At 36.5% G+C, this 24,164-nt stretch overlaps 1 protein-coding gene across 2 annotated transcripts in view; it reads right to left on the minus strand.

Moving 5' to 3' along the window:
• CHN1 (chimerin 1) overlaps positions 1 to 24,164 on the minus strand; it is a 210,122-nt gene that overhangs the window by 136,868 nt on the left and 49,090 nt on the right. For both annotated transcript variants that reach the window (XM_030803419.1, XM_030803420.1), the window contains 2 exons: positions 18,454 to 18,492; positions 11,168 to 11,223 (listed from right to left, as the gene is read on the minus strand). In XM_030803419.1, coding sequence (XP_030659279.1) covers positions 11,168 to 11,223; positions 18,454 to 18,492 — 95 coding nt within the window. Of the gene's footprint in view, positions 1 to 11,167; positions 11,224 to 18,453; positions 18,493 to 24,164 lie in introns of those variants that run through there.

Genomic DNA, 24,164 nt, shown 5'->3' on the forward strand with positions numbered 1-24,164 from the left:
ATTGAGTGAGGCAAATAGAGAAAGCAGGGTCAAGAGAACTTTTTAAGATAGGAGAAATAATAGGATATTTGTGGGCTGACGAAAATGATCTTGCAGAAAGGGAAAAGCTGTTGATGGTGGAGGAAAGGAGAGAATTGCTAGGATTATGTCCTTAAGCAGATGAGAGGAAATGAGGTTTAGTGTAGTGAAGAGTTAGCTATCATCTATGAGGATAAGCAAGAATGCAGAACATACAGACACAAATGCTGATGGTTGGGTGGATGTGATGGCGGAAGTTTGTGGAAATTCCCTTCTGATGGCTTTAAGCAGGAATAAAGTAGGATACAAAATTATGAGCTGAAAATTAGGAGAGGGAGTAAGGTATCAGAGCAGTGGTCCCCAACCTTTTTGGCACCAGGGACCAGTTTCGTGGGAGACAATTTTTCAATTTTTCTACAGACCGGGGTCAGAGGTGAGGGGATGGTTTTGGAATGATTCACGCACATTACATTTAGTGTGTACTTTATTTCTCTTATTATTACATTGTAATATATAATGAAATAATTGTACAACTCACCATAATATAGATACAGCCCTGAGCTTGTTTTCTTGCAACTAGACAGTCTCATCTGGGGGTAATGGGAGACAGTGACAGATCATCAGGCATTAGATTTTCATAAGAAGTGCACAACCTAGATCCCTTGCATGGGCAGTTCACAATAGGGGTCACACTCCTATGAGAATCTAATGCCACTACTGATCTGACAGGAGGCAGAGCTCAGGCAGTAATGTGAGCGATGGGGAGTAGCTATAAACACAGATGAGGCTTCACTTCCTCACTTGCCTGCTGCTCACCTCCTGCTGTGTGGCCCAGTTCCTAACAAGCCACAAGACAGTACCAGTCTGTGGCACAGGGGCTGGGGACCCCTGTATTAGAGGTTTGAGAAGAGAGAAAAGGCATGACATGAATAAAGGCAGTACAGGGAGCATTAAGTACCAACTTGAAGTTCAGAAATTCCGAAATATTTCATTTTCCTCCAGCCATACTGTTACTTGGCAGAATGTGCAAAATAGGCAGAGATAGCAGTAGGGTTGCAGTTTTGCCAAGCAAGTATGATGTGAGAGAAGATTAGGAGAGTTGACTAGTTCCTGAAAATCTACTAGACTCCCTCTCATGCAACCCATGACCATCTTGTCACCAAGTCCTGAGAATTCTACTGCTTTAAATATTCCCCTTTCCTAATCCCTCTTGACTATTCTCAGAACCAGTGTCTTGCAGGTTCTTTTCACTTATCACAAGGACTATTGTAATAGCCTCCTAAACCAGTCTTTTTGTCTCTAAAATATCCATCCTTTTCCCTGCAGCCAGATGTTCTTTCTAAGCCTAACCAATCATGTTTTTCTCCTGCTTAACATACTTTCACTTCTATAGTCTAAACTCTAAGCTTAGGACATAGAACCCTTTATTACTAATGCCTGGTTAGCATTCCAGACTTATCTTTTACCACTCTCCCACAAGTACTCTGCCCTTGGCCAGAGGAGCTGCATACATGTCTATCAAGGTAAATACTACCAACTCTGTGCTTCTGCGCTATGTCAAGGTTGAGCTACTGCTCCATTCCCCACCTAGACTGGAAGCTCCTTCAGGAGAGGGATCTTGCTTTATTTGACTTGAAACCTGAGGGCCTGGCAGATGGTAGCCCCTCCAAGAATGCTGATTGAATGAACAAATATATACGTGTGACAGAAAGAACCACAGCATCTCTAACAGATATAGGTATTAATGCACACATTTTGTAAGCCATATTATAAGAACATTGCATTGAAAAATAAATTAGACAAAGATACTCATTCATTCATTCCATTCTACCAGTATTTAACAACCTATACTACACACCAGTCAGCATGCCTAGGTGCTGAACATAATCTGCTTGGGGGAGACAGGTGAGTAAAATGATTACAGTCAATTTCCTACTTCTATAAGTAGGTCTGAAGAAAAACATTTTTAAAACATGTGTTGGCCTGGCACGTTGGCTCACGCCTGTAATCCCAGCACTTTGGGAGGCTGAGGCAGGAGGATTGCTTGAGCCCAGGAGTTCAAGACAAGCCTGGGGAACATAGTAAGACCTTGTCTCTATAACAAAACAAAACAAAACAAAACAAAACAAAACAAAACAAAAAAGCCAGCCATGGTGGTGCACACGTGCAGTCCCAGCTACTCAGGAGGCTGAGGTAGAAGGATCACTTGAGCCTGGCAATGCAAGGCTGCAGTGAGCTAAAATTGGGCCACTGCACTCCAGCCCAGGCAACAGAGCAAGATTCTGTCTCTAAAAAAATATTAAAAGTAAATAAAAATAAAACATGTGCTACCAAAATACATACTCAGTATTCCTCTAATTGGTATTGTAGTTAGAATTTGAATACGGTGTAAATTGTTTAATTTTATCTACATGTCTCATTACACTAATAGCACTGACTTGTGTTTCAGTACATTTTGTCCAGCCTCAGCCTACTTTACCCATTTAGCCTAGAGAAAGACAACCTCATTGTTACTATAATGTACACCTGTACTCAAAAATGCTATCCAACTCCCTGCAATACTAACTTGAAAAATGTGTCACAGGGAATAGAAATTCGGTTTTATGTGTTTAAAAAAAATCATCACTACATTTCCCACTGTGTGGATAGCAGGGGAAAAAGTGCGTCCACTTTGAGGGTCCATGTTTAATAATGGTCCGATGCCAAATACACTGTATTAATATCAGTGAACAAAAGATATGGAGCTTCTCTCATGTCTCTATCTGAATTAGATAGATAGATTTTATACCTATGTAATAAATAGATATAGCTTATACCTATGTAATTTATACTTGTGTCTAGTCAGTCTATATACATACATGCACACACACACATATATAGATACACATTTACTTGAATTCAACCAAGTACTTAACATGAAATAACAAAACCATTTTTACACAATTGAAAATGATAGTATATATTTTATATTTATTATATACTGTATTTCACTGAATAAATCATATATTTATATATACCTATAAATGACAGAGTTGTATACACAAAAATATGTACCATTACTTTATGGGTGATAAGGAATTTCCAGGGGTAATTCTGACTATATAAGACTTTCACTTTATGTGCTAACTTCAGAATTAACTCTCCCATAAGATACAACTGTATCATGTAGCAACATTATTAAGAATAATTTTCAAGCTTTTAAGTATGTGCTTGGTTTTTAAAGCCTGCCTAAAATAATTAGTTGTGTCCTGGTCATCTTCCTCCTTTAAGAAGGATTATTTACATCTGAATTTCAAAATTGATCTCAACAATAACCTTTAATAAAAAAATCATTTATATTTTAGTGTCCACAATAACAACTGGCAAGATTTTCTGGAATTAGGAAAAAAGCATTAGTTATAATTTGATTTTCTGTCAAATTATTTATTATTGCTAGATATTTTGCATTTTAGAGTTCTGCCACCAATAGTTTATGATTGTTTTAATAGTTGATAATTCAGGTTTTGAAATAAGGTGCTACACATTTGGTTTCAAAATGCTAACAGAAATTCACCTAAGAGCAGAACACAGAATTTATCACCAAAACAAGGGGTAGTCCACAAAAGAAAGGTCACACACACATGGCTAGTCACTAAATATATGTTCCCTTTGAGCCTGGCATAGTTACTGAATTTGTAAGCTGTGATACAATACTATCATTAGAAGAAACTGGAATGGAAATGTGCACATGCAAACAAATAGGGCCAGTGCTCCCTTTCCTATCATTGTTAAGTAAGCATAATTCTGAAAGACAAAGTCACTGGATCCATTTAAAAAATTACAATTAGCACCCATAAATAATTAATAATTATTACTTTTAAAAAACTATCAACTTATCAATTGTATTAACTTTTCTCTTTTTCTCTCAACATTTCAGTGGAGAACCAACATCCAGTGTCTGATGTGGTTTGGGTGTTTGTTCCCTCTAAATCTCATGTTGAAATGTGATCCCCAATGTTGGGGACGGAGCCTGGTGGGAGGTGTTTCAGTCACAGGAGCGGATCCTTCATGAATATCTTGGTGCCCTCCCCACAGTAATGAGTGAGTTCTTACTCTCTTAGTTACCATGAAATCTGATTGCTAAAAAGCCTGGCATCTCGTCCTATTAATATTTCTTGCTCCCTCAGTTACCATGTGATATGCCAGCTCCCCCTCTGCCTTCCATCATGACTGTGAGCTTCCTGAAGCCTCCGTAGAAGGAGATGCTGGCACTATACTTCTTCTTGTACATTCTGCAGAACAATGGGCCAAAAATAAACCTCTTTTTAAAATACATTGCCCAGCCTCAGGTATTCCTTTATAACAGCACAAAATGGACTAACACAGTAGCCCAAATCTAATTCCTCAGTTAAAAAAAAAATTTTTTTAAGAGACAGGCTCAAGAAATCCTAGGCTCAAGTGATCCTCCCGCCTCAACCTCCCAAGTAGCTGGAATTATAGGTGCACACCACCACACCACCACACCTGGCTCACAGTTAAATACTTAAGGGTGAACATCAAATGGTACTTTGGTACATTTTTATCCTTAACAGCTCATCATTCTCAATAATCTTTAGTTCTTCCAAACCAATCACTAATCATTTCATCAAGCCTAACTCTGAAACCTTCTTCCTTCAAAAAGTATTTTTAGATCAGCTCCATCCCACTACTTAATCCTTTAGTTTCATTTCTAATGGATATTCAAGTTACTTAATTGTTATATAGATATTTAACTTAATAGAATAAGCAAACCATTAGCATTAGTGGCTTATAAATACTTTCCATGTCTCTATTTGTAAATCTAATCATTATAATAATATTATATATGAATTTCATTTCTTTAAAGGAAGACCACTTATGCCTATTTAGTAACTGTCATTTAGTTATCACCTGGGAAAAACAGAAAAACATTGAACAACCTAGAGAACGGTCAAATATAGAAACAAATTATCACCACTAATTTCCAAAGTAAAGACATTTATTGTATGCACACATATTTAATCCTTATTAAACAGTCAAACTTAAGGAACTGACTATAAGCTGTTAATAAGTAACAGACTATAAGCTGTGAATAATACGTAAGGATAGTTTCACTGTACAAGGAGAGCCAGTCACAGTAAATCCTTTCATTCTGAACATTTTGCCCACCAATTTAGTCATTAGAACATGACTGCTATTTTTTTGGAGAAAAAATATAAATATTTTTAAATATAAACAAACATAAAATATTTACAAAAAATTTATATTTTTGTGAAACATAAATATTTCACAAAATATTGTGAAAAGTTAATACAATAAATATTTTTTATATTGTAAAGTGGAAATGATGAATAAATTGCTCAATTTAAGTAGGAAAATGTCAATTGTACAATTTGCTTCTCTGGTTTTTCAATGCTTTCATGCCTGCTTTTAACCAAAGGAGAGAATACAAATAAATGGTCTAGTTCCTCAGGGGATGGCAGCATTCAATCAATCACAGAGCAAAGGTAAATAAAAAGAAATTATTTTCAGAGAATCTAATATCCATCTATTCATCCAGTATCTTATTCTATCTTGTGTCTTTGCATCAAGGTGAATCACCAGAAAGCTAGCTACTGTGATCACATCAGCTTAGCCCTTCAAAAGTGAGTTCCATTGATTTATCGTACCTTAATGTCACACCAAATGAATTTTTTTAAACAATTTAATTCAGGAAAAAACTGGATCATACTGGCCTTCAGAGTTTTATATACTTTATAATTGTGAAACACTTTTCACACAATTACACTGAACCTCAATCAGCACTGCAATCTACTGGCATTTTGCTGTTTTTATTCCCTCAACTTTTCTTTATTCTTTTTATTACATCTTCATTTGTGTGGTCTCAAATTATTTTAAGAAAGGAATAATATAGCTATTTTTCAATAAAGATAATAGTCTTACTAATAAATACTTCAGGACTTTCCAAAGTACTGCCAATTTCTCACTTTCAGTTTCTCACATACTTAAAAAGTATGTGTGAACAGAACATGAAACAAAATGAAACATTTTATTAAATAGCATTTTTAAAATTCCCATTACATGCAAATTATTTAATCATCCTTGATCACAGCGAGCAGCAATGAAAGGCAATAATCAAGTACCTCATACTTATTCTATGCTTACATATACACAGACTGGAAATCTACATATATCTAAACTGCAACTGGACATTCAAAAGACAATCCCATGAAACTCCTGCCTAATTCTGTAAAGTGGTTCTCTTTGTAACTAATTATATACTTTCAAAGCTATATTGTGTTTTAAACCAGAAGTCACAATGACAAAATCCATTTTAACATTTTTATCAATAGAGAAATAATTATTTTATTACTTTTATTTTATTTCTTTATTTTTTTTTTTTAGACAGAGTCTTCCTCTGTTGCTCAAGCTGGAGTGCAGTGGTGCGATCTTGGCACACCGCAACCTCCGCCTCCCGGGTTTAAGCAATTTTCCTGCCTCAGCCTCCTGAGTAGCTGGGACTACAGGCGCATGCCACCATGGCCGGCTAATTTTTTGTGTTTTTAGTAGAGACGGGGTTTCACCATATTGGCCAGGCTAGTCTTGATCTGATCTCGTGATCCACCCACCTCAGCCTCCCAAAGTGCCGAGATCATAGGCGTGAGCCACCACGCCCAACCGAGAAGTAATTATTTTTCAATAATGTATCATCTAGGAAAGTTATTATGATTCCACATTACCTAATACAGTCCACACTCAAATTTATCAACTGTACTCAAAATTTATAGCTTTAAAATATATGTATAAGTTGAGGACCCAATCAAGGTCCTTGAATCTGATGGCCATGTCTCTTTAGTCTCCTTTAATTTTATATCATCCCACCACTGTTTTTTTTTTTTTTTATGATGATGACATTATTTGTAAACCCAGGGAAGATGTCTTATGGAATGTACACATTCTGAATTTGTCTGATTCATACTTTATAATTAGATTTAAGTTAAACAGTTTTGGCAAAAATATTATACAGGTGATACTGTGTGTTTCACTGTATCACTTCAGGAGACACACGTCAGTTTGTCCCATTACAGGTAATGCTAAATTTGACCACCAGATCTCTCCACTTTAAAGGCATATTTTTCTCTTTGCAATTAACAAATAATTGGTGGTGTCATACCTTGAGACCATGTAAACATCCTGTTCACCTACAGCCTTTCACCCAATGGTTTTAACATCCAATGATTGATGATCCTTGCCTGGAGTCAATCGTTAGTGCAAATTAGTGATTTTGTAATTTTATATTTTTTCTACATTTTAAGTGTCATTTCTTCTGTAAAGAACAACTGTATATTTCCCCATTTTTTCTCTTCGTAACAAAGTGAGTTTTTTTAAATTTTAAAGTATAATTATGGACTTACAATTTCTCTCTCACATAATGTGTTATAATCCATACCTACCATTATTCTTTTAGATGTTCAAATTGTTCCAAGTTTTGATGGTAGGAACCTTTCAAATAGGCTGCTGTGCCTTTTTGACATGTCTCCATCAGTTTTTGAGCACATTCTTGCTTTCCAACACAATATGTTCCAGGACCTCTTTGCCCCACATTAAGAAATCAGGAACTTCTCTAAGGAACATTGCCTCCTTTTGGTAGGAAACCGTATTTGGAGCCCAAAATCCCTGGATATACTCATTCTTACTGGGGTTTCTAGGCCCTTTCCTTGGACTGAGATAGAAAAAAAGTTTTTTTAAATCTGTGACTTAATATTAATGCCACCAATTCAAAACTAATACCACAGTATACTTTCTAATTGTGTCCCATTCTCCAAATTAATTAATATCGCCTAAGAACCCTGGTTCCCCCAATCCAGTAAAATTATTTCTTTGCTCTATCCTATATTACAAACAAAGTAATTTCAAGATTACTACACATGTAGTTAAGACTTCTCTAAGTCTGTTTTTATATAGTTGTGACTTTTGAACTATGTAAATGTTCACATGTTGAACATTTGATCATCTACTCCTTATGATAATTGTTTTACTGGTCTCTGGTTTAATCCTTCTGTGCCTCTCTTTGGCAAAAATAAACTATGTTTTTTTTCTTTTTTGTGGAGAACAGGATCTCACCATGTTGCCAGGCAGGTCTTGAACCCCTGGGCTCAAGCTGTCTTCTCACCTCTGCCTTTTGCAATTTTTGTCCTTAGAATATTTCTCTCTGAGTTTGTACAGTCAGAATAATATGTTTAAAAGTTACTTAAGCCAAGAAGTATATGGAAAAATGCTCAGTATCACTAAACATCAGGGAAATGCAAATCGAAACCACAGTTAGTATGTCACCCCAGTTAGTATAGCTACTATCAAAAAGACAAAACAAATGCTGGCAAAGACGCAGAGAAAAGGGAATTCATACACTGATGGTGGGAATGCAAATTAATACAGCCATTATGGAAAATGGTACGGAGGTTCCACTAAAAAACTAAAAATAGAACTACTGTATAATCCACCAATCTCATTACTGGGGTTATATCCAAAGAAAAGGAAATCAGTATGTCAAAGAGGTGTCTGTGTTCTCATGTTTATTACAGCATTTTTCACAATAGCCAAAATATGGAATCAACCTAAGTGTCCATCAACAGACAAATGGATAAAGAAAATGTGGTTTGTTTACACAATGGAATACAATTCAGCCATTAAAAAGAATGAAATCCTGTCATTTGCAGCAACATGGATGAACCTGGAAGACATTATGTTAAATGAAATAAGAAAGGCACAGAAAGATGAATACTGCACATTCTCATTCACATGTGGAAGCTAAATAAATTGATCTCACAGAAGATGAGCAAGACAGTGGCATCTAGAGGCTGGGAAGAAAAGAAAAGGATAGGGAAAGGTTGGTTAATAGACATAAAATTATCCTGGATAACAGTTACAAATAATTTATTTTATATTTTCAATTAGCCAGAAGAGAGAATTGTGAATGTCTCAACACAAAGATTTGAGGTAATGGATATGCTAATTACCCTCGTTAATCATTACAGTGTATACATGTATCAAAATATCACTCTGTACTACACAAATATGTACAATTATTATGTGTCAATTTAAAATATTTTTTAAAAAGCAACTTAAAAGGCCAGGTGCCCTGGCTCACACCTGTAATCCCAACACTTTAGGAGGCCGTGGTGGGTGGATCCCTTGAGCTTAGGCGTTTGAGACCAGCTTGGGCAACATGGCGAAACCCCACCTCTACAAAAAAATACAAAAATGAGCCAGACATGGTGGCACATGCCTGTAGTCCCAGCTACTTGGGAGGCAGAGGTAGGAGTATCACTTGAGCTCAGGAGGTTGAGGCTGCAGTGAGCCAGATCACACCACTGGACTGTAGCCTGGGTGACAGAGCAAGACTCTGTCTAAAAAAAAAAAACCAAAAAGTTAAATAAATAAATAAATAAATAAATAAATAAATAAAAGCTATTTAAGTTATCTTTTTGGTGATTATGCTGTGAATTTTTAAAGTTCATTTGTTCTTATTTGTATTCAATTTTAGGGTTTGCTTGCGTGTGTGTGTGTATGTGTGTATGTGTTTTTGTTTTTGTTTTGAGATGGAGTCTTGCTCTGTTGCCCAGGCTGGAGTGCAGTGGTGCCATCTCAGCTCACTGCAACCTCTGCCTCCCGGATTCAAGCAATTCTCCTGCCTCAGCCTCCTGAGTAGCCAGGATTACAGGCGCCCGCCACCACAACCAGCTAATTTTTGTATTTTTAGTAGAGAGACTGGGTTTCACCATGTTGGCCAGGCTGGTCTCGAACTCCTGACCTCGTGATCTGCCCACCTCAGCCTCCCAAAGTGCTTGGATTACAGGCATAAGCCATCACGCCCGGCCGGGTTTGCTTTTTAAAAATCACTTTTCTTTTTTTTGTTTCAATACGTGACCATTTACATAGTTCAAAAGTCACAACTCAGACTAAAAATCAGACTCAGAAAAATCTCACTCCCATCCCTATTTCCTCCGCAGTGCTCTTACATTGCTCTTCATCCACTCCTTATCATAATTATTTTACCAGTCTCTGGTTTAATCCTTTCTGTGCTTCTCTTTTGCAAAAATAAACTATATCTACAAATATACTTTTCCTTTTTGTGGAGAACAAGGACTCACTATGTTGCCCAGGCTGGTCTTGAACTCCTGGATCAAGCTGTCTTCTCACCTGTGCCTTGCTAAGTGTTGAGATTACTGGCATGAGCTGCTTTGCCTGACCAGACTATATATTTTTTATTTTCTATTCTTTCATATGAAAAGGGGACCATACTTACTATATCTATATACATTTTATATCTGGAAATCTTTCCATATCAGTACATAGAAACCTTCCTTATTTTAGTATTCTATTCTATTCAATCAGTCTCCTCTGGACAGACATTTAGGTTTTTTTCTGCTATTACTAACAATCCTACAATGAAAAACTTTGAGCATATGTTATTCTATATTTGTACAGGTGGTTCATCAGGATAAATTCCTAGAATTTGCACTGGTAAGTCAAAGGCAGTTGAAGGTATAATTTGGTAGATACTACAAAATTCTCATAAAGTTATAGCATGTCACATTCCAATCTGCAATGTAAGTGCCTGTTTTCTCACAGGCTTGCCAAGTAAGTATATTCTGAGCTTTTAACTTTTGCCAATCTGCAAAGTAAAAACGATCTCTCCGTATTTTAATTGGCATTTCTCTTATTATCAACGAAATCTGAACATCTTTACATATATTGTCATACATCATTTCTTTTTTTGGTGAACTATCCACATCTTTTGTTCATTTTTAAAATCATAAGTTAAATACTTATTTCAATGTAAAAAAGAATTCAATAATCCTACAATGATGGCTCCAAACTTTGTTCTAAAAAAAGTATGAATTAACTGAAAAGAATACGAACAACCCTTAAAACTATATGGTCATATTCTATACTGTGTTCCAAACAGTCCACTAAAAAGTGGAAGTTAAATGAGAAGGATATTAAGGAAAATGTATTCAAGTTATAATTTTATGATATCGATTAGTGTTAAGTGGTTAATCTCACAAACAAACAAGCCACTGAAGATGGTGAAAGTTTGGGAAACAGATGGTTGAGAGACATTTTTTGGTAGCAGTTTCATTACACCCACCTCGCAAGTACAGGTAATTCTTCGAGGATGAGGGGCTTCCTGTTGTAGCTGATATACTGTGAGAAGGTAGAAACAAAAAGTGTCAATGTCCCTTACATAAAACTTATCAATATATTAGAAATAAAAAGCTGGCTGTTTTTTATGTTCACAAGAAAACTGGTATAACCTTATTTACTAAATTGTGTTATGAATAAAACAAAGAAAGTAAGCTAAACTACATTTAGTGAAAGCCCAGGAGCAATACAAACAGAAAAATCATAATCCAAACAAGTGTCTTTTTACCGTATAACAAGTCAGTGCTGGAAATTTGGCTCTGTTCCTTGTAATCTGGTCATTTATTTTCCCCAATTCTTTGTGGGGATATTAAAGGATGCCTTTGATATAAACCAATAATGGTTATATATACATATATTTAAAGCATGTTATTGTCAGGCTTGAAACTAAAATCAAGATTTATAGGCTAAATGTAACGAATACACTGTTTTTCTCCCCTATTTATATTGCAAACATCTATCTTCAAAGATAATTTTCCTCTTCCCCTAAAAACAAAAGGTCTGAGCCAAAGTTACCACTGCTTATTCAACTAGGGCAAATATAGCAAAAGAAAGAATTCAGATATTCAAATAACTTGCCAAAAGAGGGAATCATTTTTAGGGCATCTGAAAATGCATCAGTGAAAATTATACTGATACCATGACTTCCTTCTAGCCTCACTTCAGGCTTTTTTATTTAAAATGAAAAAAGAATGAATAGGATGTGTGGCTATACATGTCTAAGTTTATCTCTTAGAGATTTTTTTTCTATTTCTACATATATAATCACATATAATTTAATAGTCTAAATACTTAAGATATTTTGTCAACATAACATCAAACTACCCAGTAATCTGAGACTGTCAGATAACGGATGACTCAAGATTTCAAATGGATATAATTACACAGATTCTACTTCTGACCACATTCATTCATATACATCATAGGAACATATATAGAATAAATACAATTAGACTATATACACATACATAATTAGCCTGTGTGTGTGTGTATATATATATATATATATATATAAATGTGTGTGTATATATATACTATCTCTCTCTACACACACACACAGTGAACACACACAGATACACATAACTGTGCATACTTGGGGATACAGCAATGTGGTTAAGAATTTGAACTCTTGAACCAAACCATCTGGAGTCCGAACACTGGGACTCTGTCACTAGCACTGCATTCTATGCCTTCATTTTCCTTATTTGCAAAATGGGATTAATAATAGCTTCTACTTCACAGATTACTTAAGGATATAAATAATTTATGTGAAAGATGTAAAATAGTCCCTAGCACACAGTAAATGCTCAATAAAGTTTACTTATTATTATGCATAGGTGATTGATATTAATACATAAAATTCTTTATAATAATACTTGATTACTAGGATGCATCTTGAGTTCATCACTAAAACATAATATCGGGGCAATGCTATAATTTAAAAGGAACTGAGAAAATACAGCTTTATTGTTTAAAAACCAAACACAAAGCCACTTCATCAGGAATGTTTAAATTCTACTGGTAGAAATGTATTCCCCTTTACCTTTTTCTCCTGATGGCAAAAACCCCTAAGAGAGGTAATATGTTAAAATAGTTTTAGATACCCATATTTCATTGTGAGAGTTAATAAGAAATATTCCTGTGAATATAGTTTTATATATTGTTACAGAGATGGCACAAAGGGAGTTAATTCTGAGGTAGAAAAGGGAAGAAAAAGCACTAAAGTCAAATTTGTCTGGCCCTGATAATGAAAAGTACATGTGTATCACCCCATGATATGTGTAAATCTCCATCCTCCTTAAAAGTGGCCAAAACATGATTTGTAAGAAAGAAGGATTCTTAAAGGGCCAGGCACAGTGGCTCACACTTGTAATCCCAGCACTTTGGGAGGCCAAGGTGGGAGGATCGTTGGAGCTCAAGAGACCAGCCTGGCAACACAGCAAGACCCTGTCTCTAAAAAAAAAAAAAAAAAAAAAAAAAAAAGATTCTTCAAGTCCATTCCTCCATATTGGTAACTATAAGGTGAAAATTCAGTTCACGTTTCTACTTTAATCAGTAATTCTCAAAACATTGGTTTTTTCCTTTGTCAAGAAAATGCTCTGGAAAGTGCTGCCATCTATGAAAACCCAGTTCTGAGAACTGAATGATAGTCAAGAAGAACATTAAAAGTTAATACAGAAAGTAAAATGTCGATTTTGACTCAAAGCACAAATACTGTAGTATCTGGTTATCAGCAGTAAGCATTTGCCTGTTCAGTAAGCATACATTAAGATGAGCCACTATGAAAAAAAGGGAGACAATATTGTCATATGAGAATTGATCTGAGTTTCAAATTTGCTTTCATCAGAGTTTCAAAGGGTATAGTATTTTCTTAACATTAAGTCACATAAGGTTATTTACTTTTCAATTTCTTTCAAATCCTTCTAATTGTCTCAAAGGATAAAGCTCTGTTTCATAAAGAGGAACTTTTAGACAAATGCCTCCTGATTGGCTACCAGTGGTTGCTAATGGTTACTCTATCTTTAAGACTCTTTTTTTTTTAATTCTTTTTTTTTTTTGAGACAGTGTCTCACTTGGTAACCCAGGCTGGAGTGCAGTGGCACAAACACGACTCACTGCAGCCTCAACCTCCCGAGTTCAAGCAATCCTCATACCTCAGAACCCAAGTAGCTGGGACTACAGGCACACACCACCACGTCCAGCTAATTTTTCTATTTTTTATAGAGACCGGGTTTCACCATCTTGCCCAGGCTGGTCTCAAACTCCTGAGCTCAAGTGATCCTCCCACCTTGGCTTCTTAAAATGCTGGGATTACAGTTGTGAGCCACTGTGCCTGGTCAAGTCTTGGATATTTTATAACAAATATAACAAATTTGGATTCAAAAAACACCTATCAAAAAGATCATTAAAAAACTATACAAAGTAAGGAGGTCTAATTCAGGCCCTTCTCTCTCAGTTTGGAATTTTTGGTAATCTGAATTGGAACTCAGCTGAATTTAAATAAGCACAATCATTAAATGATTCACCAAAAATTAATAGCTAAATTCAAGATGAGGGAATATATGATTAAAGTACTTAATATTTTCAATCACCTTGAAAGTGTCAATGCGTATATACTTATTAATGAAATTCTCAATCCCTACAGACAATAAATTGTTCATCAAGTCCAAAGATCACAAATTGGTATCTTGAAGTCAAAATTGGTCCACATGTGTTTTGTTTGCTATCTTTTACATTTGAGTAGGTTTTTAACATTAAAAAATTATGAAACTTAAGGACAACAAAAGCAAAAGAGAATTCCAGCCTCTCTTGAAAACTCAGATCTGGCGACATTGAACCCAGAGTCTAACATGACAATAAAAGGAGCTAATTTTGAGCTACTCACTATAGACAAGGTCTCCACGGTCTACTTGCTCATAGTCCTAATCTGGCTTGCTTGCCTCATTTATTACATGTAAGGTTCCTGGTTTAATTCACACAAGAAGTATTGAAAAGCGACAAAACTGTATTTGTTTAAAAAGAGTCCACAACTTAGACTTCTTGCTAATTTTACTTCCCTATTGGTTTATATTTGTAAGACTTCAGAGTTACATTTTTACAAGATCAATGGCACTAACAGTAGGAAGTACAAGATAGGCATGGGTAAAATAAGTTTCTTCTAGAATCAATTTGTGAAATGCTGTTCAGATTCCACCATGCCAAAAATAGAAAAACAAAACACACTAACATGTAGCAACTTTTGACATTAAATTAAATCATCGTGTTTACTTTTATAGATCTATTACAGAAGTGAACAATTAGAACTTCTTGAATAGCTTTCAATGGGTGTGCCACCTTACATGAATTGACATACCTAATTATTTTTAAAATTTCAGCCCATTTCTATTTTATTACCATTTTAAGAATTTTTTAATAACTAAATTTAAGTCACATCACAGAGATGCTGAAGCATTATAGTTTGTCGGTCCCAAAGACTATTAGTAGAAAATATTGTCAATTATCAATTCTAAACTATATATATATCTGGCCTAAGATTGTCATGGCTCAAATATTAAGGACACTGAACAATGCCTACTACCTCAGTTATTTAAAATTCCAGTCTCTATTGATGAAGTCAGGGTATAACAGGTCTGTCAGTCTTTAAAATTTTTCCTACTAAAATGTAAAGATTCCTAAGAAATGAAGTCCTTAAGGTACAATTAATAAACATCTTACTGAAGATTATTTAGAGCTGGTTGTAAAAACTGTAAAACTGTCTGAGTGGTAAAAGATAATATAAACAAAAAGTTCAACTTAATCACATTTTTTTCTAAGATCAGAATTTGACAAACACATTAACCATCTATATGATCATAAAAAGTCATCATTAGAATGCATTTATTTATTTAATATGAATGAATAAATGAATGAGACAGGGTCTGGAGTTCAGAGTACTGATCACAACTCACTGCAGCCTCCATACCCCTTGGGCCCAAGTAATCCTCCCACCTCCATCCCAGAAGCAGTTCCTCCCACCTCCACCTCCCAAGTAGCTGGGACCACAGGAGTGCAACACCATGCCCAGCTAATGTTTTTATTTTTTATTTTTTGGTAGAGATGGGATCCCCCTAAATTGGCCAGCCTGGCCTCAAACTCCTGGGCTCAAGTGATCCTCCCACCTCCGTCTCCCCAGACTACTAGGATTACAGGCCTGAGTCACCAAGCCTGGCTGCAATTTTTATGTTTCCTCATTTGTCAAAATTTGCACATACTCAAATCTTGGAAGATTAATATCATAATCTTATAAGAAAATTTCTAAAAAGGATTTTTCCACTTGCTTTTAACATAGTTTAATTATAAAATTTCCTTGAATCAGAAGTTTTTTTCATGTGACAAATGAAAAAGTCAAAAGATAAAATATCTATTTTAATAATTTCCTATACATTTCTACTATTAAAATGATTATGGGGAGTCCAGACATTGAAGTCATTAAGAGAAATGATAAAACTCCATAACAGAATTGTAGTCTTATTAAAGAAAGATTCAGTTGGGCACAGTGGCTCACACCTATAATCCCAACACTTGGGAGGCCAAGGAGGCAGGATCACTTGAGGTCAGGAGTTGGAGACCTTCCTGGGCAACACAGTGAGACCTCGTAGTCTACAAAATAAATTTTTTAAAAATAAACCTGTGGTCACAGCTACTCAGGAGGTTGAAGTGGGAGGATCACTTGAGCCCAGGGGGTCAAGGCTGTAGCGTGCCAAGATTGTGCCACTGCACACCAGCCTGGTGACAAAGCAATAGCCTATCTCTTTTTTTTTTTAAATGTCTTTTTTTTTTTTTTTGAGACATAGTTTTGCTCTTCACTGTTGTTCCCCAGGCTGGAGTGCAATGGTGCGATCTCGGCTCACTACAGTCTCCATCTCTCAGGTACAAGCGATTCTCCTGTCTCAGCCTCCCAAGTAGCTGGGATTACAGGCATGCACCACTACGCCCAGCTAATTTTTTGGTATTTAGTAGAGACGGGTTTCACCATGTTAGGCTGGTCACGAACTCCTGACCTCAGGTGATCCACCCGCCTCAGTCTCCCAAAGTGTTGGGATTACATAAATGCCGTATTTTAAAACAAATGATAGCTACTGCAAGACATGCGAGATATGTGAAGCTACAAAAAATACCAATTGCATATACTACATTTACTAACTGATACTTTTCATGGAGGAAAAGATCACAACAAACTCAATAATAGTCTGAGGCTTCATAAATGTTCTTACATTAAAAATGTGCAGGGTGCAAGTCAGAGTCAGGGAATAAAGATAAACTGAAAACCAGAAAATGCAGAGAAGTTTTTTATTTTTTATTTATTTATTTATTTATTTATTTTTGAGATGGAGTCTCGCTCTGTTGCCCAGGCTGGAGTGCAGTAGCGCGATCTTGGCTCACTGCAACCTCTGCCTCCCTGGTTCAAGCGATTCTCCTGCCTCAGCCTCCCAAGTAGCTGGGACTACAGGTGTGTGGCATCACGCCCAGCTAATTTTTGTATTTTCAGTACAGATGGGTTTCACCATGTTGGCCAGGCTGGTCTCAAACTCCTGACCTCAGGCAATCCACCTGCCTCGGCCTCCCAAAGTGCTGGGATTACAGGCATGAGCCACAGCGCCCGGCCAGAGAAGAATTTTAAATAGGCTTCCAGCCAATGAGATTATGAGACAAAATCTTTAAGAGGTAAAGAACATTAGTCATTTTTACACATTCGTATAACTATACTCCCAAGGGAAAAAGAAAAAGGCACCAGCAGCGTTGAGGGGAAGCATCTATGGCAATATTTTTAGATACTGTTCATATTTTACTTATAATTAGCCCAAAGTGGCAACCTATTAAAAAAAAATTATCTGTTCTGAGAACATAAGACCAATGAGAATCTGAATCGCTGTTCCTTCAGTCGGCAAATTTCAGCAACCTACAATCATCAGATTTATAATAAACCTCGACATTTACAAAGATGTTAATCTATAATTAAAGTACAGGTTTCTTAGGCTGCTTATTCAACTACAGAAACAACAAACAAGAACTTATACTGCTTTTCCATAATAATGCATTCATAAATTTTAAAAAACCATTTTGATTATATTAGCCCTATTTCAACTTTTAAAATCTGAAATATCCTTTACTTGGTGAAATAATATTCTCTAGAAAATAAGGAAAGGAAAATAAAGAACTAAAACCCTAGATGTTTAAAAAGAAATATTTATCCTAACGCAGTTTAAAGAGCAGCATGGAATCAAGTATCTCCCTTATGTTTTGGGAAAGTAATTATTTAAAAGTTAGATCACCTTTTTTTGCCTCTTTTCACTTATTCTTTCTATCAACATAGCCTCCTGAATTATTGTCATTTAAATATTCCTTTCTTCACATAAAGAATCAGGACCTGAAAATAATTAGACTGTTTGAATTCTCGGTGTCTCCCTGTATTAGCTTTATTAGCCACTCTTAACAAGTGGTCTCAAGTTTCACTACATGGAATTCCTGCAACCTCAGAGGGATGAAATGTATTCCAGACAGAAAACCATAAACTGTACAGACTTTGTGTAAACACTTACTTAACCACAATTATTTCTATGCTACTCCCAAACCTTGTTTAAATTAATTTTTCAACAATGGGTACAAAATGGAATGAGTATTTCTATCTAATAATCCCATATTTTTATATTACTTATAAAGCACTATAACCCACACAATTATTTGTAGACTTACAGTAAGATTTCCAAACAGGAGGTCTGTATTCATCTGTATCTGAAAGAAAAAACATCAAATTAACATTACTGAATATTTAAATTTTAAATGAGACATTTTAATCATTAACTCATTTAACATATATTTGTTGAAATCTATTTGTTCTAGGTATTGTGCTAGGCACTAAGGGGCATTCAAGGGTTTTTTTTTTAGTCTTGGTCCTTACTTAGTTGGAGTAATTTTACAAAGATGTTTAAATAAAGTTACTGTATTTATTCAATTGCTTATTACATAAAAACATCAAGGTTAACTTTTACTGCTGGTACTCATTTCTTACTATCACTGAAGTAATAGTCAATAAAGGCTTTGTTTCTTTGGGCTTAATGATTATTTCACTGAAAGATCCCTAAAATTATTGAATTTTTTCTTTTTCAATCAAATTCACCAGATTAATCATTTTAATCACACCAAAAGTTAAGTATTTCTATTATTTTCCCCCATTACATTTAGGGGATTCCAGTGTACATGGTTTTACTAACATGAAGAGAGAAGGAATAGCAAGGTTCAGATCTCAGTCCTCACGCATCCTGGACAATCAAAATCAGGAAATGAGAAACACTTCAATGGAAGAGAGTGTATCTGGGGAACCACAACGAACAGGAGGTGAACATCTGCACTTCAAGTCTATATCCCCTCATGTTGCCTGAGTGCAGATGTAGGAGACAGTATAAATAGGAAGTGGAAAGAGATGGAAATACAAACACATGAGGGACATGGAGTAATCAGAGAAAGGAGAAGCGGCCAGTGTAGCTTCTGGCTACACTGTGTGGCTTCTCATCAGTAAAGCATAGCTGGGGACTAATTTTTGCCAGCCAAGAGCTCTGCCTGCAAGACTATACAGCCAAGACTGCAGAAACATTTTTTGGTATAGAAAGGTATGGCCAGCCACATCACCTGGCTCTGCTGGAAACCAACATGAACCCATTAGGCAATCTGATCCTAAAATTTTGATCTCCAAGAAAGCAAAAAAATCCCTGGAAAGTTTATTGAGAAGACTAAACAAGTAACTCAGGTAAAAAGGTCATAGACATAAGACATTCAGCCTCCAATCTGCAACCTTTAAACTGCAATATCACATTTCATTTATAATGTGTTATCATAAACCACACAAACACTCTGAGAAAAAGGGTTATAGCAAGACTACTAATAGTGGGCATAAGAACATAACATGGAAATTTTAAATCATGTGGAAATTGCTTGGCACCCCATAGGAGTGTTCAAATATGTCTGCTTCAAGATAAAGAAATAATGGGCATCCAAATTGGTTCGCTGTTTGCTGATGACATGACTGCACACCCAGAAAACCCTAAACACTCATCCAAAAAGCTCCTAGAACTGGTAAATGAATTCAGCAAAGTGTCCAAAGTTAATGTACACAAATCAGTAGCTCTGCTATACACCAACTGTGGCCAAGCTGAGAATCAAGTCAAGAACTCAATCTCTTATACAAAAGCTGCAAAATACAAACAAAAAACAAAAACAAAAAACAAAAAAACTTAGGAATACACATAACCAAGGAGGTGAAAAACCTCTGCAAGGAAAACTGCAAAACAGTACTGAAAGAAATCATAGATGAAACAAACAAATGGAAACACATCCCATGCTCATGGATGGGTAGCATCAATATTCTGAAAATGACCATACTACCAAAAGTAATCTGCAAATTCAATGCAACTCCCATCAAAATACCACCATCATTCTTCACAGAACTAGAAAACACAATCCTAAAATTCATATGGAACCAAAAGAGAGCCTGCATAGCCACAGCAAGACTACGCAAAAAGAACAAATCTGGAGGCATTATATTATCCAGCTTCAAACTATACTATAAGGCCATAGTTACCAAAACAGCATAGTACTGGTATCAAAATAAGGATATGGACCAGTGAAACAGAATAGAGAATCCAGAAATAAAGCCAAATACTTACAGCCAACTGACCTTCAACAAAGCAAACAAAAACATTAAGTGGGGAAAGGATACCTTATTCAACAAATGGTGCTGGGATAACTGGCAAGCCACATGTAGAAGAACAAAAGTGGATCCTCATTTCTCACCCTATACAAAAATCAACTTGAGATGGATCAAAGACTTAAATCTAAGACCTGAAATCATAACAATTCTGGAAGATAAGATTGGAAAACTCCTTCTAGATACTGGCTTAGGCAAAGACTTCATGACCAAGAACCCAAAAGCAAATGGAACAAAAGCAAAGATAAATAGATGGAACTTAATTAAATAAATCCCAGAACTTTGGGAGGCCAAGATGGGCGGGTCACCTGAGGTGAGGAGCTCGAGACCAGCCTTGGCCAACATGATGAAACCCCATCTCTACTAAAAATACAAACATTAGCTGGGAGTGGTGGCAGGTACCTGTACCCCAGCTACTCAGGAGGCTGAGGCGGGGAGAACTGCTTGAACCCAGTGGGCAGAGGCTGCAGTGAGCTGAGATCACACCACTGCTCTCTAGCCTGGGTGACACAGCAAGACTCCATCTCAAAAAAAAAAAAAAAAAAAGAATGAATAACAGATTACATGAATAAATGAATAATGAATGAAATAATGCAGCAAATAAAGTCATTTCTCATTATTCACAGTAATTATATGCTATGATGTTACCTCAAACACTGAATTTAGCAGCAAATACTGAACCACTGCTCCTGGGGGCAACACAGGGTTAGGTTCCTGTGTGCCTCTGGTCACAACATTTTCATCAACCATTAAATACATAACCTTATGTTATATGTGTATCTCTTTAAAGACACCATATTTAGTATATACCGTTGATTCATTAACACCGAACTCACAGCAACAACACTGTAACTCATGCCTGTGTGAAGCTTTTCTAACACATGCATACTCTCCAAAAGATGTATCACAGCCTTCTTGCTCTTAGGAACACCGTCTAGACAGCACTTCAGCACGAGGCTTGGGGACCATTTTAAATGGCAAAATCACTAACAACAACAATAAAACCCCACAAAAAGGTAAAAAAGTGTGGCCCTGAAAAGACCATGAAAAGGGGACTTGTTTACAGCGTGAGAGCTGAAACAAGGCGGAGCACTGCCTTGCTTGGCCACAGCCGGGAACAGGCAGGTCATATGACTCAAATTTTTTACTTCTCTGTGATTATTTGCAAGTGACCACAAAAATGCCACAATGATTTATTTTAGGGTTACAAATAAATGTTAGAAAGGGGGCAAATTTGCAAGTATGGAATCCATGAATAATAAATAAATAATAAGCAATTATTTAGGAAAACAGCTTGCTCAGGTGAACTTACCCAGTGACGATAAAAGTTAGAATGAAACACAACCTTAATGCAGTGATAGATACATACATCTTTCCTCTGCTAGAGGGTGTGTGTGTGTGTGTGTGTGTGTTGGGGGTTAATTATATTGAAGTTTGTCTTAATAAGTAAACCATAATTAACTCTATTGTATTTTTAATACTAGAAAAAATTTGCCTGTAAGCATTCAAGTCGTGTTATTATTTCCTTGATATTTTGCTGTTATTATAATTCATCCTAAGGAGTATGATGTATAGTGAGTTTCCAGTTTATAACAGGACACCCATATTCTATGTGTGTCTCCACTTCCTTGTGGGGCTCCAAACCATAAGAGGTGGTGACCAGGTACCTCCTGATCCACTGTGAGGGGCTAGGAAAGGAGGGAGCCCTCAATGAGACTGGGACCCTATGTAGTAAATAATTTAATCTTGTCTCAGAAGAGGTCTAGACCTTGCCTTCAAAGATCATTTTTGTTTGCCTGGGGCCAGCCAGAGAGTAACTTGGGGCTTTGGGTCACTGGTATCAGTTAAGGAACCACATGGACAGTCAATCAACCATGCTTATGCAATAAAGCCCCAATGAAAGCTGTGAACACCGAGGCCGGGAGAGCTTCTCTGGTTGGAAATATCCCACGTGGATCATCACCCATAAATGCAAGAAGAAGCCAGGGATGACATAACTGTAATCCCAGCTACTCTGGAGGCTGAGGCGGGAGGACTGCTTGAGCCCAGGAGTTCAAGATCAGCCTGGGCACCAAGGAAGGAAGGAAAGGGAAGGAAGGGAGGAAGTAAGGAAGGAAGGACAGGAGGAGAGAAGGAAGGGAGGGAGGGAGGGTGGGCGTGTGTCCTGACTCCAAGGAGAGAGGACAATGGAAGCTGTGCGTTTTGCATTTCTCCTGGACCCTGTCCTGTGCGTGTCTTCCCCTGGCTGATTTTAATATGTATCTTTTGCTGGCAATAACCATGACTGTAAGTAATGTTTAGTGAGTTCTGTTGAGTCCTTCTAGTGAATTTTAGTCCGTGAAGGTGATTGGGGAACTCCCCCACTCAATTTGCAGTTGGTGTCAAAAGTTAGGAAGTCTTGGAGATTTTGTAGTTGGCCCTAACGCCTCACAGACCCTGTGCAAAGCTGCACCTATGAGCCATGAGGGCCTCCCGGAGATCACTCTGACTTTGGAGAAGGTGAGAGAGAAAGGCTAATTCTCAAAGTCCTTACTCTGAGAACTGTGTACTTGGTGCTAGGTGGCGCTTTCTTAGGGAACATCAACCTTTACTTGCTCTGTGACTTTAGAAAATTTACTACCTCTCTGCATCTTAATCAATCTATTTATTTATAAAATGGAATAACAATATCATCTAAAATGGAAATAGTAACAACATAGGTTTGTTGTTGAGAATTAAATTAGGTATCATCTATAAAGCACCTTGTACTTAGAAGACCTTCAGTAAATAAGTACCCTCTCTTGCCTTCACCAAAAGTGATTCTGAAAACACAGTATTACCATATTAGCCTCAAGCCGCTGTTAACGATTTCAGCCATGTATTCCCTTCCTACTATTTTGGTCTTCCATGTACACCTGCTCTATTATAAAAGACATTATTCAAGATGCTACAGATCACAATCATGGCCAAACAAATTTAGTATTTGGCAAAAAAACAAGAAATATTAGGGGAAAAGTTTGAATTTCTTTTAATATTCTTTTAATATTAAAACAATTCTAATTAATGACATTTAAGAGCACTGTTTAGGTTTTAAATATATTTTCCTAGCAATCTATTTTTTTGCTGGTAGAAGTGTAAACTGGCATAACCTCTCTGGAGAGCAATTAGCTATATATACTATAAGCTTAACTGTGTAACAGGTATCTATTAAGGCAGAGATTAGATGAGATGTTCTTTGAAGGAGAACATTTAAAAATTATTTTGGCCTTTCTTATGTTTATGGGTAGAGACCTTAGATCACTGGTGTGGATCCTTTTGCTGAGAGAAAAGTGGCTTGAATGTTCCTTTAGTTGACCAGTGGGTAGATGCCACTGTCCTTAGGACTCAGGGGAGGAGGGGACACTGGGAGGGGAAAGTTGAATGGCTTAGGAAAAAGTGCCTGAATCTCTTGATATGCAGAATTAGTTGCTAAAGGCAGGAAGACCAATTTTCCAGGACCCTAAATCTTCCTGGAAAGGAAAAAACATTACCCCAATCTTTAATTCCTGAGATTCAAAATTAAAGAGTTCTGTCACAGAAGACACTCACAGCTCAAGCCAAGTCCCACTGGCAAGAAGAGGCACAGACATTCCTGAAACAAAATGGCCTTGAAGAAGGAATAACTGAAACTGGTAATCTAAGGTCACACAAAAAGCTTCTGCGTTTATCAGGGAGGACAGATTCT

Source organism: Nomascus leucogenys, chromosome 22a (genome assembly GCF_006542625.1).
Source record: "Nomascus leucogenys isolate Asia chromosome 22a, Asia_NLE_v1, whole genome shotgun sequence".
Classification (NCBI taxonomy): Eukaryota; Metazoa; Chordata; class Mammalia; order Primates; family Hylobatidae; genus Nomascus; species Nomascus leucogenys.